At 36.0% G+C, this 21,267-nt stretch overlaps 1 protein-coding gene across 4 annotated transcripts in view; it reads right to left on the reverse strand.

Moving 5' to 3' along the window:
- The window catches only part of Kdm3 (Lysine demethylase 3), a 210,375-nt gene that overhangs the window by 100,326 nt on the left and 88,782 nt on the right, over nucleotides 1-21,267 (reverse strand). For 3 of the 4 annotated variants that reach the window (XM_073076468.1, XM_073076467.1, XM_073076470.1), the window contains one exon: nucleotides 10,686-10,800. In XM_073076468.1, coding sequence (XP_072932569.1) covers nucleotides 10,686-10,800 — 115 coding nt within the window. Of the gene's footprint in view, nucleotides 1-10,685; nucleotides 10,801-19,412; nucleotides 19,517-21,267 lie in introns of those variants that run through there. The other variant, XM_073076469.1, reaches the window with a different exon arrangement.

A 21,267-nucleotide genomic window follows, 5' to 3' on the forward strand; every position in this document is an offset into this window, starting at 1 on the left:
GTGCCGTTACACGTGAACAAATACCTACAACACGGTTATTGGAACGTTAAATTATATTGTTAATCGATAAAAACGTTTACAGCTATTAAAACTCACTTAACCCATATTGGCCTGAACTCGATGATAAAAAGTATATATTAAAAAATCGTTACCGCGATCGCAAATTTTATTTGATTTGATGACGTAAATAACACGGTGTTGTGGTTTTCTTTTGTGTGTAATTCTAGTTATCCTCTTTCATCATACATTATGACCACATTTCGATTAACATTCAACTCAATAATTCCGTCAGTCTGCTCTAGGTGTGTCTATTATCAATGTTTTCAATATAACTGTCCTTGTCATCTACAAGAAACCAGAAATACTAGCAATAGACCGAGCGCTTATTCATCATGTATGATACAATAAAGCGACTGAGTTATTTATTTACTAGTGCACAAAAGGCCGTGAGCGTCAATCAGCGCAACGATCAATTTAATGCGCCCGCGCACGGCTTGTTGCGTAACGTCCGGCGCCATCTTGTAAATTGGTGTAGCATTCACTGGCCTTTAACTTTGCTACAATTATTACATCATTTTTATATAATTTTTAAAGACGTGCCAATACAGGAAACGACTAAAATATTTAAAATACCTACATTTTCTTGCACATAAATGTATCTAAAATAATATTAACAATTTCATACTTCATTCATATTCAATCGTTCTTGTTATTCACCTTGCATTTTTACGAATAAAATTAGCACAAGGTTATTTTATCATCCTTAAGAAAATGAGATCGTTATTTCCCTATCTAACAGAGCTTTAAATCAAAGAGCATTGGAACAGGTTCCGAGAAAGGGGTAGTAATAAATCCTTCTAGGAACCGGGTTCGACGCTCAAATTCCCTGTAAGGGACCATGAATCTTCCGTTTACGGCGATTAGAGTGAGATGAATGTATAGCATGTAGAGATTATCCAGATAGGGTCCGCACGCCCGCACCACTCGTGTAAACCAGCTAAACCGGATCGAGCCAACGCCTGTCCAGGGAAAATAGGTGTCATAACGGGGCGAGAGTAACACAACCATAAGTGTGTAAAAAATGCATTTGCGTCATCCTGTGAAAAATTCCCAGCTACTGTCGTGACTCGTCGTGGTCTGAATACCCACGCGGCAAACGTTCACGCTAAACGCGCGTACATTTAACACTAAATCATGAGATGGACGTCAAAACAATCTTTGATTTCATTTCACTTGCCAGCTGCATAGATAATAACTCACTTTTTTCAAGACAGTGCAATCTGTCTCGTTTGCATAAGACATTATTTACTTTTCACACCAAGAGACGTATAACAAAACATGCAATGTTTAGAAAACTTATACCTACATAGATAAATATTTTCTTTGGCAGATGAATCATTTATTGGTAGCTCGATCGGTATTCACGATCCCGGGCTCATAGAAGCTTTCTTTGTTCATTTCAAAGGCTATTCAAACTGGAAGCGGAATCCTCTCTCAATAAACTTATAAATCGAGCTGTCAGTTCCTGTTCAATAAATTAAAAAAGAGGGTAAGATAAGACAGATACCCCAGAGAGGATATTACAACCGGCTCAGGTAATAGAGATTGAGTTAAGCGATGTGTGACCGAGACAGAAGATACCTAGTAGTTCAAGTAACGGTAACTCGGGGTGAAAGTACACATACTCGTAATGTAATGTTGAGTCAAGTGAGTAAAGTTTAAACATTTCACTTATATATAATTTATAACGGCTAAGGAAATCCAAGAATTTTAAACTGATGTATACTGTCTACACAAATATTGTCTTCTTTTAAGAATACATCGTTAAATACGTAGTTTGTAACTTATAAAAAATTGTAGAGCTTAATTAAATATTAATAAAACCGCCATAACAAGCAACCAACCTATAAAAAAAGACTTTATAACTTGAGGTCAACATTCGATTATTACTACCGAATGATTTTTAAAAGCAAATTATATTCGAGAATGATCTTTATCTGACACTGTCTGAGAGGGGCTACGGAACGGGTTTTCGAGTTTACTGCGAACTTCATAATATAAAGGTGAGCCATTCGTTTGCTGAACACGGGCAAGCAACGGCGTTAGTCGAAAATATGTAAATCGTTGTTTATGCAGTGGACCGCCGACGGAAACGGTACAGGCGACCATTTGCAATTCCACAACGATATTGTATAAAGCGGAGACGTCGCCATGAATAAATAAATAGAATAGATCCTGTATAGATTCGCGTCGCGTTCATGGCCGCGTTCCCAGCCGGCCATTGTTCTTTACGTAACGACGACGTGACGCGAGCGACGCGATTTATTATGCTTACGCAGGTGCCGCGCTCGTTACTCGGTGTCGATTTCCCTGACTATTGTTCTCGCAATCTCGCCGCTAATCTATGCACACCCTTCATCGTAGCTACATAATTATATTATTGTAATTGACTCACGCTATGTAAATCGCATCCGTTACTTTATTTATACTCTATCTCAAAGTCCGTCGACTATTGATATAAGATTACGCAAAACACTTTACGTTGTTGCTATTTTGACATTGTTGACACAAACAATTGTCAAATTACGCGCGACATTCGATTTAATGTCAGATTTACCATTCGAAATTTCGCGCTTCGCAGAAATATTTGTTTTAGCGAGTAGTTTTATACAGAGTTGCTAAATCGTTTATCTCTCTCTGTACTATAGTCTTATTTACTTTTACGTCGTAAGGTACGTATCTGTCTACTTACTCACATTTTATTTCGGTGTCATAAAGAACAAGTTATGTACGACCATTAACATTGAAGGTCGACTCTGGCGTGTAATTTATTATTTGTAACGTTGATAAAGAAATAGAATGGTTATAATACGCTATTTGCCACCATTGTTTATTTTCTTAGAAATATTTGCAAATGTACCTTCGTTTACGAGGCCAAACAATGGATGTGAGAAACAACACTAACGTTCCATTACAACGAAACAAAGACGTCAAAACAATCAGAAATATCCGTTAAGTCTACACGAGCATAAACACGAAAACTGATTAAAGTAAACACGGCAAAGGCACTCGCTCGCTGACATACGCTTTTCTTCTAATTAAGCCAATGTGATTCATGCGCTCGCGTGTCATTGACCTTCACGTAATTGCCGGCGGATACGCGGCTGTCAGGCCTTTGTGTATTTTATCATGTCGCTCCGTTTCACCTAAACAAAGATACACAAATGGGTCGTATACATTAAACGATATACGTTAAGACATTGGCGGTACTGATTAGTATACGGTTAGCGAACACGGCTGAGTCATGCGACTGTAACTTTGTTTTAAAGTTCATTTCGAGTCATTAGAGTCAGGTGGGTTATGAGATTGGGGTGAGTGTGTTGCATTCCGGCACGTTCGGCGAGGGCACCCCACAAAACGTGAGCTGGCGGCCTCCCCAGCCCCTCCTCCCGGCCCCGGGGGTTGCGTGCCCCCGTCCGGACCCGCCGACATGCAAATTTAATATTGTTACTTTTATTCTGACTTCACAAGGGCACTGGGAGAAGTAAAGTATGATAAGAGCGTAATGTGTAATAAACGGCGCGCGTTCTCTAAACACGCAGGTAGAAAGTTGTTTTATGCAAAACTGAACCACCTGAACGCTTTATGTAAATGTTAAATAACTGATATCTCGTTTCCGTTCCCACACACAAGTTTTAAGTGTGTTTGCTGTGTAGCAGTAAAGTAATAATAACTTTTGGAAAACTCTAACTTCATGCCAAAGTTTCATTGGAACGTGATGGCGTAAACGGAGTTTGTACATTTAGACGGAAATATGTAACTCACTTTGTGTATTTAGTCTGAGAATCTCTAATTAGTTGTATACATTGCGTGTCGAGAAAATTCCTACAATTAATCTTCTTGATATGTTAAGTAAATAAATATCAAGTAGGTAGGTCTAAAGTACTTATGATAACAACATGTGCACACAGAATGTTATATTAGTTTATCTAGCTCACACAACCTTGAAACATATACTCGAGTGGTGCCTTCATCCTCCGCGGCGATGCATTCAACGGTAAATATGCAAAGTTATGCAAAATGCACGTCGAGATGGGCTCGAACGCGAAATTTGTCGCACGTTCGCTGGAAGCATGCAGATTGCTTCATTACCGAATTCGGTAATGAAGCAATCTGCATATCAACTATTGTTGATCCTATTCGTGAATCGCATTATTAATATTTATGATTTCATTTACATACAATTACTTTACGAGTTATTAAATCAAGATTAAGGCCTCATGTTCCTAATTTACTTTACTGTGTATCTCGGCTCCGAACCGGTTTTAATATTCAGATCACATAAACGAGAGTTACAGTTGCAATCTAAATGGTTTGCAACCAAAAAAAGTCTTTTCATAGTTTAATACATAGTCATAGATAATTTAATAGATCGGATGAATTTAAAAACTGAATAATTCTACCTATAACCCGCGTATAATTATTGAAGTAAACATGTTTATTACTTATTATGTTTCAAATGCAAAGATTTATAACTCTTTATGCTGCAGAAAACTCTAATAAAATAATATTGTATGTATTGGCCTTCGACTTTATGGTAATGCTGACCTCATAATAATTATGTAACCAAATGACACAAGCAGATGTAAAATAGTCCAGTAATGAGTTTTATAAATAAGTAAGAACCGGTCCCGGACTCTCTGATTATAAATTAAACTACGCAAGAACTATGCAAAATATTTCTTTTAATATGAGCAGGTGTGAAGGTGTAAGGTTTATAATCATAAGCTAATAAAATTTTATTTGAATGGGTTTTGCGAAGTAATTTAATACCTTTGCTACACTTTATGAATAAAGATATGTTATTATGAATAAGTAACTATAAATAAGTCTGCGTCAGGAGGAGCAAACAGCTCAAAATATGATGTTATAAAATTATTAACTTTTATTAAAATCTTGGCAAAATTCCCTTAAGAGTCGCTACAGGTACGTTACGTGCTTATATTTCTGTATAAACTATAAGGACGGTACGTATATCTGAATCTCTATATTTTACTTAAATCTTTCATGACCTCATGATCATGGATTGCCTGTGTCAGAATTTAAGGTTTCTGAAAAAATCAAACTCATTTATCTAAAGCAAGCACTACTAGCTTACAAGACGGACAAAGACGTTCTATAAAGAACATTTTTAGGTTATTATAATAATAATTATTATCAACGCTTGACTGTTCCACTGCTAGCTATTAATCCCCTCGTAGAATTAGAAGTATTTAGGTCATAGCCCACGACTCTAGAGGATTGCCGATTCGTAGACTTCAACCATCCTTGTAAACATTACGGAGAAATTTCAAGCGCGTAAATTTCCATAAGAGCATTTCCTAGGTATTAAGCGAGTAATTCTGGATAGATATTACTACGAAAATTATTACTATTTGAACGTGAATCTCATGAGTAGAAGGCTCAATTTTACTAGGTTCTCGCTACTTCATTAAAATGAGTTTGATAAGAATTTGCAAAATATACGTTGCAAAATCACTTCTTCCCTTATATTATATTGCTGATTTCAAGTTTATTACATTCACTTTATTTAATAAAAATTCTAATGGCATCTTCAACGTGAATCGTAAAACTGTCAGAGGGTATCGCATTTAACTTCGCCTTAATTCTTAATTAACTTCTTTTACAAGGGATTACGGTTCGAGGAATCCTTACATTTGTTACGCGAAATCTTTTTTGATTAAAATGTTTTTCATGTGACTTGTAAAGATAATTATAAATGATGGTGGTAGACCTTAATAAGCCATATAATATTAAATTATACGATGTAAATGTTATATTATTACTTATGGCATTTTGGAAATATATTTTGAAATAACACTCGAGTTTCACGTGTAGTCCTATGAATAATCAAAATTTAACAATTTTTGCAAAAAAAAATATTTTTATAGCTTAAAGTCTTCGATCTTTATCTATCTCAAATTCTGTCCAAAGTCGTTCACCTATTTTCAATATTAGTGGACAAATTGTAGAAAAAAGATTTTGATATCAGAATAAAGTTTAAAACCAAGAACACAACACAAGTCTCATACGACCATAGACATTTTAATCTTATTTATCAACAAACAACTAAAACAACTTTGACCCAACACTGTAATAACCAAATAAGTCATAACAAAAATTAAACAACGATAGAGTCAAACAAATAAACTTGCGATAATCACCATCCCGTATAATTGCTGGAATAATTGATTCCAGAGTGGTACAGAAGCGACATGGCGGCCGACGAAACCAATTAAAATCAAATTGTTTGGTAAACAAGCGAGCCACGCCGCAGAAGCTTATCCAATATCCGAATTCCGTTTAACTGACACAAAGGACTGTCGCTTCCATGTCGCTTTGTATACGATGTGCGTTACTCTGCCTTTGTACCTAGTAAATGTACTACAAATTATTTTATACGAATATTCATTAATTGTGTTCGTTCAGCTTAATAACGAATTCATTATTCCAAATGACAGTACGGTTTACTGCTGTCTTATCCACTGAATTATGTTTAAAAGATAATATTTGCAAATGACATTTTGAGAAAAGGACATTATACGCTTAGACCACTTAAGAACATCACTGATACCAATGAAACTTTTAGTATTACCATAAAATATACTATAGAAGTTCACGGTACAACATTACCAAGACCAAGCTTTGTTTACCAGGACCGCTAGCGAAGTTGCAGACCAACCTTGGAAACTCGGCTAGTTTCACATTCTAAACTTGTCCGCTGACAGGGCAGCTATACGAAAGTGACCGAACTTGGGGATGAACACAAGACTTCAAACGATCCGAACAATATTTGTTCTGAGCTCGTTGTTCGCAACTTCCGAACCAATATAAAGTTGCCGGCCACTCGCTGAATACATTAATGTTTGTACAGTAACGGCATTAAGGTTTCGTTACTTAGTTAAAGTACTTCCATATCAGATTGGACGATCAGTAATTATGTTTCACAAGTTAAACTTTTTAAATGCATAAAATTAAACAATAAAAAGTCACACAAAGACAAATACACTAATACACAGTCACATCAAATATATGAATTCATTAATCCTGACCGAGAATCGACCTGGGAACCCTTCAGGGTCCGTTAATTATTTTGCCAGGCGGGTTATGAATTGCATTCAGTTATATATGAGTATAAAAAGTACCATTAGCTCCTTACAAAAAATAATCTAGTAGTAGATCATGAATAATTAATCACAATTTCATTATACGGGGCCATGTATTTACATCTACTTATGCGACAAAGGAGTAACATACGAGTTTCAAGTTACGAGATAAATAACCGTGAGCGCCACCAACAAAATAAAATTACAATCACAATAAACCAGTTATGGCCCGGTCCACCTTTCTTTATCTCCTTTTTTGTAAATTTCAACTTTCTCCATGCCATTTCGGATTTACATATTTGACTTAAAGAGTAACTGATTATTTATTATTAGGATATTTTTTCAACGTATGTTATCACGTACCTACCTAATTTTAATATCTGCTGCTGCTATAGTTACAGTATTATAACTACTGTACAATAAATATAGAAGTTTCAACCGTGAACCGTGAAAATAATTACAAAAAACTGCATTAAGTAATAAGATACAAACTGAGACAAAATGTAACTGAAAATGTCAGGAAAACAGATCAAAGCGATACAAAATCAAATTTTCGAAATACGGTCCTCGTACCTACTCGTCAAATAAATAGGCAACGTAAGTTCATAAAAGAAAAACTTAAAGTAAGGACAAAGGATGATAATAAAAATGATAAGCAAGGTGACTTGATTTAAAGACTTCATACAATTTTAAGCTTTACAAATAGAGGGATCACATAATTCCAAAGAAATAGTACCTGCAGGATTTATTGAAAAAGGGTGTGAAGGATTTGCACCTTATCTTATAAAAAGTTCGAATTCAAAAGGATGTTGAAAATTCATTGCATTACTGACAACGCGAAAAAAATTACATCAGCTTTTTCATGTATTTACGTCACCGTCCTCCGTACATGTTGGCACTATCGTGTCACATAGTACTATGTAGCACTTTCCCTCTATCGCTAGATTCCCGTGATGTCATCCCGCTGTCACACGCAGGGATCGTGCAAAACGAAAGCACATTTTATCAGGCTTTATCGTGGATACAATATTTCAGTCAAAGGACAACTTTCTAGTTCTGTGAACTGACACAATGGACGGATCCATTTTCCATTTCTTGTCACTGCTTTTTATCATCTAGATTTTTAGCTGTTTTTGACTGTTAGGAGTTTTTACGTCTGGTGCCATTATATTCGCCGCTTTTTGACAAAAACGTGATAAATTCTTGTTAGTTAGGTATTCAAAGTATACAAGATTTTAAATGAGTTCGTAAGTGACTACAGACTACAGCTTTCACAATACAGAACATTATCGAGGGTAAAGTTTTATGAAGCACACGAACTAGGCTCAAACACTAGAGCTGTTAGCTAAAACGAGAAAGTTTTAACGAAACAAGTAGGTAACTTCTGCCCAAACCGGCTATTGTGTTACGTAAAACTTTTCTTTGTAGCAACAAAAACTTTGTTTAATGTTTTGTCTGACGTAACAAAAAGTTAATCCCGTGTAAACGGTAAAATAGAGTCGCTTTGGTAACTACATAAATTGTGATTCAGTGTAAAGGAAAACAACATTGAGTTTCAGGAAACAACAATATTGTAATGGTACTCAAATTGGATTGTTTTGTTTGCGGTTAGCAGTTGATTGGACAAACGATTTGCGTATAGAACAATTTGTGTATTTGGTTATCTGGTCCTATATTTTTTGTCAAATATGAACAAAATCAAAAAAGGCGAACTAATAACAGGGAATAAAATTTTATTTAAGCTTTCGCATATAACGGCAAAACAAACAAGCGAATGGAATGGACTCAAATGAAAACGGAATGTTTTGTTTTGCTATAAAATAAAGGGAATGCCAGCTTTTGTGCATCCAAAATCCGCACGCTCCGGTTCATTAAGCTAATGCCGGAGTTGGGTCTCTTGAATGCACCCAATTATTGTCGGACGCGCCTGTCCGCAATAAATACATTCCGTGCAGTACCTGACCCCGGACACCACTACCGGGTTTGTTTGTCGTTATTGTGTAAGAGATTTACGGTCCTCCCATAATGTGTTTTAGTGTGATTCTGTATATTTAAACAACTATGATTAGATTCGCACAATACAAACCGTTATATTAATTACGAAACCAATCTTCAGAAAAGGTGTGGGAGCGTGCTTGAAAAAATGTTATTACCTTCCACAATGGACGTGTTTATTTTACAAAAGATTAAAGTTCGTATAATTCGATTTCTTTTCAAGTGTGATCGATCTGGCCGTTTGGTAAACATGCGAATCAGATAATTGTAAACTTAAGTATTTTAAGTTGAATATAATTTTATTGTAATATTGAGAGGCATCGTTTGCTTCATACATATAATGTGAACTGTTATGTATTTAACAGGTGAATAACTATTGCAATGTTTACAAAGAGAGTTTGGAAGTTGGCCAACTTTTGCTATAGCTTATAAAATATATCTGCAATCCGCATGGAATGGAATACGCCTAAAAATGTTAAAAGAACTTACGTGTTACGAGAAAATCCGACGATGGATAGCGCTTTTGTAATAAATCAATCCGCGCTCAACGTTTCGCCAAAAAATTAATGGCCTAACATTTATCATTCGTTAATTTATAGCTGAATGTTTTGAAAAAAATACTTGCAGCATTTTTGCGTTATTTCTGATGATTTTTAGAAATACTATTTTGTGGTCTATTGAGCACGAAGACACATTGTGTACAGCATAAAGGAAGTTTCATAAACGTTTGAGATGTCAATAAAGATCCATTAGCAGGTTGAACAGCGTGGAAACCTCATTAACATATTGAATAGACCTCACATGACACAAACCTACAAGCATGGAGTATGTACACACCCGAATGCCCTGTATCCTTTGCCATTAACACAGGGTGGGGTGGGACGCGCAAAGCCTTTGTGTCAGATCCATTACGAACCACGGCAGCTCAGTCAGAACACGCTAAAGGTGTTATACATAATACATATCCAATATGTATAACTTGTTGTGGCATCCGTGTTAGCAGTAGATAACTTTTACAGTTTTACAGCACAAAAACTCTAACACGTTAAATAACTTACATAACTTGTTATTCCAGTTTCAAGTATAAACAAACGGAAATAAATTAACGTAAATTGAAGCAACCCAAATATGTTATTGCTATCATTTCCTGTTTGCATAAATTTAGCTCCATCTTTCCTCTAAGCTGTATACATGATAACATAACACCGCTATGCGGATCATTTAAGTGCTACTGGATTTTCATTGGAGTAAGTTTTTGCATTTTTAACATAGTTTTTTATTGGCCCATGGCTGTACATTTTTTGTTTATCGTCAATACTACTTATAAGAAGTAGTTTCGAAATACGTATGAAGTTTTTATACGTAAGCTAAGCTACTTTAAATTTAGTCAGATTAAAGTTCCGCCTATCGGTCTAGACTTCTAGAGGAATAACATAATATATAACCTACCTATAAAGGAATCAAGAAACGTAGTTTAGTATTTTCGTCTTACAAACTGTAAAGAACTGATTACAACTACTTTACCTGCGGGTGGTGGTGGTGGATCGGCAGAAACGATCTGCCCGTTGCTTCTCACGGCTGCTGCCTTCTTCCTGCCTCCTGTCGTCGCTGGACTCTTGGTAGCTTCACGCTCCACCCTCTGCAACAAACAGAAACCATGTCAACTGGAAAAATCCATACCAACTATATTACCTATATTCGTACGTTCCATGTAAAAATTTGTTGCAGCATATAATAACCAGCTTTACATGGATTTCTCATCAAAGTAGAGTGAATTCCAAATTACCATATCATTATCATACCTTCATTAATAAGCGCTTAAACTTGTTAATGTTGTATAATCACTGGGTTATGACGCTAACAGTCTTAAATAATGTATTTAGATGAGTTAGCAACAGCTATAAATATACCGAACGGCTGAACGTGCTCCTTGAAGAGTGGCTAGATTTGTTATGAAATTAAATGAGCAGTCATTCAAACGCTGTTTAAACATTCATAAAAACCTTACGTTTCAAAGATAGCCAATGGTGACGTCACATTCGACGGAGTTGTTGACTTTTTGTTCAACAAACAACCGAAGCATTTTATTCTACACATCATTTGTCTGGTAAAATGTTTTCGCTGTATTCTGCTACTAAATCGTAAATCAATTCTATCGAGCATTGTTTAATTTTCCTCCAGACATTGATATGAGACAAGAAAACGAATTACGAAATAGTCTGCCATATAATTCCAGCCACGACATAAAATCTACAAAATTGAAAAACCACGATATTTTATGAGTAATAATAAACATTGCTCTCAAAAACCGTCGAACGGGAAAGAAATTGTCACGCCGTGATGGAAATTTAATTGAATGTAAGCGTTTGCAGTAATGACAGAGAGCTCTTTAAAATGGAATCATTCAGTCGTGAAGGCGTAATCCACTTATTTCGGCTGACGGTGGACGTTCCCGGGTCCGAATTACGTCGAGTCATGACTCACGGCGAGTGCTGACTCATATCAGACTCGGCAAGAACGCCGCGTGGCGGATCGCCGACTCAGCGCACCTCGCTCACCGCTCGCTTATTGTGCTGACTTGCCGGAATGAGCCACCGACTCGCTTACTGTATTGCACTAATGCTGATTGATATCCGATAACGATAAGCCCGGTTAATAGGAGCCGGCTTAATTTCATTAACTCGGAATACCTTCTCCTACGGTCGCATATCGCTTAATCGAACCCATGGGAAGCACGACACTGATTGAACTGATTAAGCACGAGTTCCGAGAACAATTTGTAAGTACGTACACTGAACAAAACATAATAAGATCTCACTAGATCTAAAACGAATAAAAACAATGACGAAGATTCAATTGTACAAATAAGTTACCCATGAATAACAGTGAGAGAAAAACGATTCTGTATTTTAATTAATGGCACAGCAAGCGTGAAGATATTATATTTCGCTCTCAAACAAAAAGTCGTTTCCCAGGCGATGTTGAAATATATTAAATGGAACAGATAATAGGTAACAGAACCTCCTCAATAAAACTTCAAAGGAGGAAAGCAAAGAACGCGATTGGATTGGCAGCTCGATCTCCCGTCTTATGAATTTGATGAAAATATTAGAACAGCTGACCGTTTGTTGTCATAACAAAAATTCTTTGGAAAAAACATGAAAGAAAATGGGGAGGGCTTTTGGCGAGGCCAACACACACGACATGCTAAGTACTCCTGAAAAATGGGGCAGTCGGGGGACGGGCGGGGAGTTGGCACCCCGGGGAGAGTGGTGTGAGGCGGTCTCGCCTGAACTGTTTATGTGCACAGGCGAACATTATGCTTTGACAGCGTGCTGCGTCATCGGGAATTGACAAACAACCGGTTTATGTGGATCAAGGAAGTGTTTGGGTATTCAGCGCTAGTTATTACCTATTACGTAACACATTTTACTTTATAGATATTGTGTTTATGCCATCAATAAAGGAAGTATATTGGTAAAATAAACATCTTTATTTGCGAAGAATAAAGCAATAAAGAACAGTAGCAAAAAGTATCTCAATTAAACTAATTTTAGAAGAAGCTAATTAAAATGTGTTTCGTTTCATAAAACTCGAAGTTCCGTAATTTAAAGTTGTCCAATTTAAAAATAGGATTGTTGTTGAAAAAGTAAGTTGTCGCCAAAAAGTTTCGCAAATTCCCGCGAAGTCAATAAACAATTAAGTTGAAAAACTGAAGTACAACAAGCGCTTGTTTCAAGCTGTAAACAGAAAGTTTAAAAATGTTAATTATAACTTTGTATTCGTGTTGCGCAAGCAGTGGCGAAAGCGGTGACATTTGCTTGGTTTATTAGTGCTGTGTTACCCCCACTTTGGGTTATTTTAAGACCCACGAAGTATTAAGGTTATGGTACGGAATGTTCTTTCTCGAGCAAGTCATGTCACGCCACGGCAAATTCGATGAAATTACGCTCTTTCATAATTTGTAATTTAATAATAATAAATTTAATGCCATAGAATATTGGATAGCACTTCGATAGCACCGCTTCCTCCCTTTCCATGGATTTCATACGGCGCGATTAAATTCAGAAGATAAACATCATCAACCACGATGACTACGCAAAACCCTATGTTGGGGACACCTTGTCCTGGGGATTTCTAAGCGCCGATAAGCGACTTTACGTAGAAGATGAGAACACCAATTTGTTTAAGCAATCCGGTCTGTTTATCAGCTCTCAAGCATAAAATAATCGCTCACAGTTGCCGACAGGTAACCCGAATCTATTATCTTACGCTCCAAAAAGCAGGCGTTACAGTAAATTGTAAATAAACAAATTGGATGACGAAGTGAAAGTGAAGTTGTGGAGAAAGTGGGCTCACTCATGACTGACCTACGCAATGCGACTCGGATCTGGGCCACGGTTCTGCGTGCTCTGCTACTTGACAGTAAATCTTGTTATGCTGTAAACCTTCGCGTATAAGTTTTAAAGTTATAAGTGCCTATACTACTAAACTGAACCAATTGAACTGTAATCTAACTCACACTCAACATATTCTCTTAACTTCCATGATAAACTATTTGAACTACAACTGAATTAATAAAATCACCAAAAGATACTGTATCAATCATTACATACTTATTTTAAAATTGTTCAATTCTTAAGCCTTTGTCAGCCGCAGTAACATAAATCTCCGATGGCCTAATTTTTGAACAAATGCGAAGGAGTCTCTTACTATGAAATTTTGAATTTGTTTCGAAAATGATATTGATGCATACTTATCTTATCATATACCTAACATTACTATTTTCATTCCGTAATATATTAAACGCTTCATATCCTCACAAACATTAATAGATAAACATTGTATAAATAAGCGAGTCACAAACTTAGCTACATACAGCGCCATCTAGTAACGACCTCATTAGTCACAAACAACCAGCATCATTAAGTACACTAATAATGATTGTAACTCATGTTAAATATAATAACACGTGTGATATTAAGTAGTTACCAGTTCACGGACATAACAACTTTCCACAATTGGGATTGAAATGCCACGTGATATTGGTAACATGTCCTTTGCTACTATAATAACGAGTAAATTAGATCTATTAGTTCGCTATCATTAAAAAAAACAAGAACTGCTATAAAACAGAAATACTGCGGTGTTTTTTAGTAGTCGAGTCCTGAAAGAGAGTTATAAAACTTTTAAATTTATTTTTCCCATACAAAGAATAGCTGCATCAATCTTCTTACTTAGAACGCTTGAACAATTTGAATTATGTTGGCTATACGTATTATGAAGAAGCATAAAATAATAAGACAAATGTGTCACTGCAATAAACTTGCTTGCGCCCTTGTTTGGTTACTGTAGGTATATTATTATGCAACACATAACGGCCACTCACCGAATACAATAACAACATGTATGTCAATCAACACTTGAAGATAAGTGTTTTGTAAGTGTCTACTTCTTACATGGCATATGACAGTATGACACATTAGAACGTGTGTTTTTTTAATTAATTGAAAGTAGCAAACGACTGTCTCTTATATATAAAATTCTCGCGTCACAATATTAGTTACCATACTCCTCCGAAACGGCTTTACCGATTTTCACCAAATTTTATATCCATATTCAGTAGGTCTGAGAATCGGCTACTATCTATTTTTCATAGCCCTAAGTGATAAGGGTTGTTCACCCTTAACATTTTTTTATTTATATGGAAACACAACCTTTGCCGGGTCAGCTAGTTTTTGTATAATATAGATAGTTGTAAATGAGCTTGCAGTCCACTTAATAGTGAGTGGGTGAGAGTGACAATAAGACAGAAGGTCTACTCAAGTCTATAAAATACCCGAAAAAACAGCGATTAATTAAATATGGATTTATTTTAAAGTTAAGTTAATAGTCATTCAAGTGTTCCCAATAGCTCTTTTAATCACCCCATTTATTAGGCATTCTAAGCAAATGCATATTATTTCAAATATAAAGTAAAGTAGACAATATAATTTTTTTCTTCAAGTTCATCTTTCAAGTTCACCTTTCATAACGTTTAAATATTACAAGAGATAGTGAATTAACTGAAGAAATATTATTTAGTTTTCAATTTCGCTACGCATACAATATTCTTTTGAGCCGTTCCGTTTGAAACTAGAGCACATTTATATTTAATGCGATACCAGTCTCGCATAAAATCGAACGATCCGTTTTATGTCACATTACCCTCGTGTCATTCACCCCCGTAGGTAGGCGTCAAGGGACCCTTACTTTACCCTTTATCCTGGCACAAGAGATGATAAATCGGGGTCGCTTATGCGAGTAATGGTATTTTTAATTCGACTGTTTTGCCGTAAATACAGACTTTGAAACATTTGGCAATCAGTGCATTCCACTAAAGAATGTTTAGTCAACCGCTAAATTGGCTACAAAAGAATCTATTTCTGTTAAACGTACACATTCAATTTGAGATTTAGCAAAGAAATAAAATAACAATTAATTCTCGTTTCACTTGGTTTGCTAATCCAACAAAACAATACAGTAGAGTCAGGAGTTACGAAGTAATTAGCGACAGTACAGTACGAAAGCCAAATCAAATCACGATTCGACATGGTCCCATCTTGCTAATGGCCTGTGCGAAGTGGTCGGGCGGAATTACTATGAAGTTTCAAACAGCTAGGCAATTAATGGACTCCACGAGGACGTTTGCTCGACTGTTGTGCCTAACGGTCTCGAATAGGCTACAATTCACTGGATAGTTCAAATGCCCCTCGTTAATTTCTCGACAATTTCTTCATTTGAAATACCGTTGCTATTACCGTCTGCGGTTTAGTGCACAACGTAATTGTTTATATGATGGAAGTAGTAAACGGGTAGGTATACGATTCATGTTGTTAAGCTGCTCACGGATCTTGTGACACACTTCAAACAGAACATGAATATGTTTTTCTTATAACTCGAGAGAAAAATGAAACCTTAAATTGAGACATACAAATCAGAAATGATACGAAAAATGACTTGTCGTATTCTGTTAATTTATGTAATTATTGACAGCTGCATTAATTATAATTAAGAATGAATTCATAAAGTATCTGCAAGTGTACTTGTATGTATGTATATCTAGATTATCTCGCAACAAGAAATGTTTTCGACATGAAACCGACAAATTCCTTTACCCTCAAGCGAGGCACGTTGGAGTGGCAGGCTTTGTCGAAGACTCTTTGATGCCGTGGGCGAGTGTACTGAACTGTAACGCAGGTACGTATCAACATTGAATGCCCGCTGCCACAGGAACCACGCAACTAACGTTTTCCTACAAGGATATAGCAATGAAAGAGTTGAATGATGGCTTAATTATGTTGCTATTCCATGACGATCAAACACAAAGTAAAGAGGATGATTTGAGAAATTTATCCATTACTATTCTAGAATTTGCATCCCAAATATTTTGGGTGCTTATTGTTACTTGCCTTAAAACGACATTGATAACTTTGTTTATAAGATTATCGGAAAAGCAATTCTCCAACACATACAAAGATAGAGCAATGACATTAATGAAACAATTCTAATGAAGTCCAATGGAAACATAAGTCAATGCAAGATACAAATTTTCAGTAGCTCAAACTAGTTCCAGTAAATGTATATTCGTAAATAAACTCTACTCCTTAAAAAAACCTACATTGTTAATTAGAAAAGGCCGCATGGCGAGTAATTTTCCGTAAGAGATTTCCTCGTATAATCCTTTGAACACCCACCTCCCCAAAGGCGCTCGGCTATTAGGTACCCATACCCTCTACGAATGAATATTGCTTCCAAAGGAACTGAGATCAAACAATTTGTTTTTAAGCTGATTCGTGTAGGAAATAGGTTGGCATTTAAGGACATTATTATAATTGCTTTTGAATGTTTATTACGTTTAATGATAATTACAGACTGAACATATGTGTCACATTTATAAATACACATACATATATAACGAAGGAAATATGTATGTACCTATTTTTTGAATGGTCGTAAAACCTTCGAACGAAGAGATATAATCGCCACACCTATTTCTAGTGTGAAGTAGTTCTTGCGTTTCGTAAGGGTGTGGTTGCCGATTGACCAACACATGAAGGCAATTCTTAGTCCTCAAGAGTACCACCACTTTTCCCCATGGACAGAAACCACTTATCATCTGGCTGCTACTTTAACCGTCTTACCTCTTAGCAACAGCTACACCTATTTTGACCTGTCGTAAGTATACACATAAAGGACCGCACATGTAAATTCGTCATGAAAGTAAAGCTAATAAAAACGTTTACAATAAGTATTTTCTCTCCTTATGTTATGATACTATACCGTACATAAGTGTTAGACCTACATGTATAATACATAATGTGTAAACTTGGGTGAACGGCTCATTGAGTGCACGTAGTGATTTATATTACTTGACTCCAGGTTTGACGCCGACCGCTCCCTCTATTTGTGTGCTTTATCGCCAATATACAGACAACGGATGACACAACTGTACAAAACATTATTATAGGGACATAAAGGTTACACTTAACGATCTCTCACATTGTTCTTATAAAGGTTATATTTATGTTCATACTTCGAAAGCAAAATATTCACAGGCTTATTATGGCGAAATCTGTTAACTCAATATTCATTTTAGTTTTAGTTACCTTATAGGTACGTAATGTAGAGTTTGACCACCAATATTTTGCTACACTATCCCTAAGTACACTATCTATTTCTTTATTTATAAACGGGCAATCGAGCGTCGGAAATCATCTAGATGTGATATTATCATATCCATTGATACATATTAAGATACATGTTATGTGGAGAAAACTCTACCATTCTAAAAGTATAACCACGCTAACTGCCAGTTAATATGAGTTCTACCTAAAATCAAGGCGACTTACTATATACTTATTCCAGTATAATCCGTGTAAAGCTGCTGAATATAGAAATGAATCGCGTCGCCATAGCAAATTGTATGACTACACCTGCTCGCAACAACTTCGCGGACTAGCAGTTTGGCGCGGACTATACCTAGTCTATTTAATTATGCAGTATGATAAACTGCGCGTTAGAATCTAGGTGACATTAACAATATCCGTGCGCACGATACCCCACGTTACATAACACAGGCGGATGCATTATCTCACTCACGACGGTTTACGCAAACTGCGCTTCACCTGACCTTTGCTCATTGCAATACACTGCACCTGTACTGCGTAATGTAATCTATCTATAGAACTAAAGAGAATTGATTTGTCAGTCTGTAATACCTACCTATAGAAAAAAACTTTTAAGAAATCTTAAAAAGGATAATATTTAAATGTTTTATTTAAAAACTTGGGAAAGATGAATTGGTTTAGATTCGAATTTAAGCATAAGATTTTAAGCACTGATAGAGTGAGTAAATTCGTTTATTATGCGAGTAATTCTAAATTTAAATGAATATGACCGACAAGTAGGTATATTTTAAATAAATATTGTTTATTATGAATTGTTATTAAACAATGAATTTACTTTAAACGAAGCCCTAATGTGAACAACTTAAATAAACAATGACCGATATATTATTGTAATTATTATTGTATCCACAGGATAAACTACATTATCCTCATGTCAATATAATACATACACAATGTACATACGGAATGCTAAAATGTAACCATAAATAGGCATAATGCAGCTTACCTACTTAATAGGATTATATCGGAGGAAAATGGAAACCCTCCACTTATCTACAAATAAATACTTGGGAGTACTGCCCACCGATACTGCATTACTAAAATATACTTTATATTGGTAATAACTAATAATGATATTAGATATATGATTTATATACAAATTACAACCACACCTCATTTTGATATGAAACGTTTATCCTGCTACCTGATAAATACATATATAAATGTAAATATAATTTCAAACATATTTTTATAGATCAAAACAAGTTTTAATAATATAAGTCAATAAATAATAATGTAAATTGTATTTACTACGGCCGCTGCAACTAACCAGATAACTGTGTTACAAATTTAAATAATTTCGACATTACATTAGCATACTTATTAATAGTAATTAACCGATATCAATGCACGAAATGTTGTTAGACCCAAAATTGAGCAATATTGTATAAGGTATGTAATAAGTAAGCTTATGTTAGAGCTTGGCTTCACTTAACGCCATATTGCCATAAGTATTGCAAATACACGTACGCAAAAAACGAATATACAAATTATACGTACAGTGACCTCGTTGTGTACTTACGCCGCTCGATACATCATTCGCGTACAAGAACATAATAGACACAAACGCGCACAATTTCACAAAAAACTTTCTCGTGCGAGACTAAAAAGTATAACCGGCCGGCTAAGGCTCCGATCGAGGCATACTGTGCTCGTACGAGTTACGAGCCCGTTCCCGGTTGCACAGGGTTGCCGGGCAGGCATTTGATATCAGGAAATGTAAACTAAACAATAGTAAGAGTTAGACAAAGCACCTGCTGAAGCTGGCATTTTAAATGAGGTGCCAATATTTCTGTGCTTAGGCTTCCAACAAATAATATTTATAGCTTTGGGCTACTCAGAATATGTGCGATATTCTCGTATTTTGTTAAAACAATTTTGGTTTCAATCTTAGCAAGACAAGCAATACTACCTACCAATACTACAAGCAATACTAACACCTAAACATACTAGACTGTGGTGATGAACTCAGAATCAATAAGAACAATATTTACGCAGTGAACAGCAGATAAGGGTGCTACATTTTTAAATCATTACGCTTTTGCCTATATTTATGTGATTACATCTTCAGCAAGATAAGACCGGCTTATGATTAGAAAGATTTTCAGTACTAGTTCATCTGTTATTATAAGACAGTCATCAAAAGAGGAATCGTCAATTAGTCTACTGTAAATTAATTTCAGTCTTAAATTACCTACAATCTTCAAGATAAACTATAATTTTATCATACTGATTAAAATCTGGTCGATCAAAGCCGATCCCGCATGGCAGCCCTATGGCAAATTTATCTCAATCTGAGTAGCGCCGGAGGGCAAGAGTGCAACACGACTCGTCCGACCGGTCGCCCCTCCCCCTCCCCGCTAGAACCGGTGTTCCTAGCCCGCTCCCTGCTGGCTCGCCTTTTAACTAGATTAGGTAAAACCTCCATGCGCTCTCTGATTAGACATGCGGTTTTCGCATGTAATAGAAGTAAACGGGCGTGCAGTGCAGTCCACCTGACGTAAGTGGTCACTGCCACCCGTCGATATCTGTAACAATTTCCACGTACAAGACGAACTTACATGACAGTTATCAGACGCATTACTATGTATTTTAGAAGTGCGTATATTAATAAGTACTTATTCTTGCCGTCGCAGTTGAACTACGCAATTCTAAAACCCAAAACAGGTTACCGGTTCGCTTCGATACCAAATCAGTATATGAACATGAAGGCCGTTTAAATGTAATGGATAATAAACTCAATACAATCGAGCAATCATAATGATTAATTACGATTACTATCTTCATATTTATAGTAACAGCATTCCCGTACTTAAAACTTGATAAACACATGAGGCAGACATTAAATTTGGATCCGTCCCAATTCACTTTTATTAACCGTCTCGGCTGTCGCCATAACTGAAAGGGATTAGGTAATTAATCTACGTGAACGTTCATGTCGTTAAAAACTAGGCCGACGTAACGTAATAGACAAATAAACTTCCTTTCAAAAGCTCCACAAAAGTACCCGGGCGTTGTCATCGAGTTTTAGATTAATATCGCTCAACAAAGATAAACGCTTGAACGAATGTAGTAAAGTGATCACTTAAAGGCTGTCATAACATGGGCATCCACGTTGATTTTGTTTCAAGTAAAGGAGTTATGCAACGTCTTGTAAATGACGTCAACCGCAGAGTCTTATTAAATCAAAACAAGAGATTACCATAATGGCGCATCTCGGATACATCGATTATCGTAAATCGAAACGCAACAGCGCCGTGACCGCCGCCTCTCTTTAGGAATTTGCCTCCACCTCAGTTTAAGTACTTTCAGTTAATAATAATAAACTTACTTCACGAGTAATCATTATGAACGAGAAAGTACATATTTCAAGTTAC

The sequence above is a fragment of the Epargyreus clarus genome, unplaced genomic scaffold, assembly GCF_041222505.1.
Source record: "Epargyreus clarus isolate Ecla_fem2 unplaced genomic scaffold, WU_Ecla_fem_2.2 ptg000009l, whole genome shotgun sequence".
Classification (NCBI taxonomy): domain Eukaryota; kingdom Metazoa; phylum Arthropoda; class Insecta; order Lepidoptera; family Hesperiidae; genus Epargyreus; species Epargyreus clarus.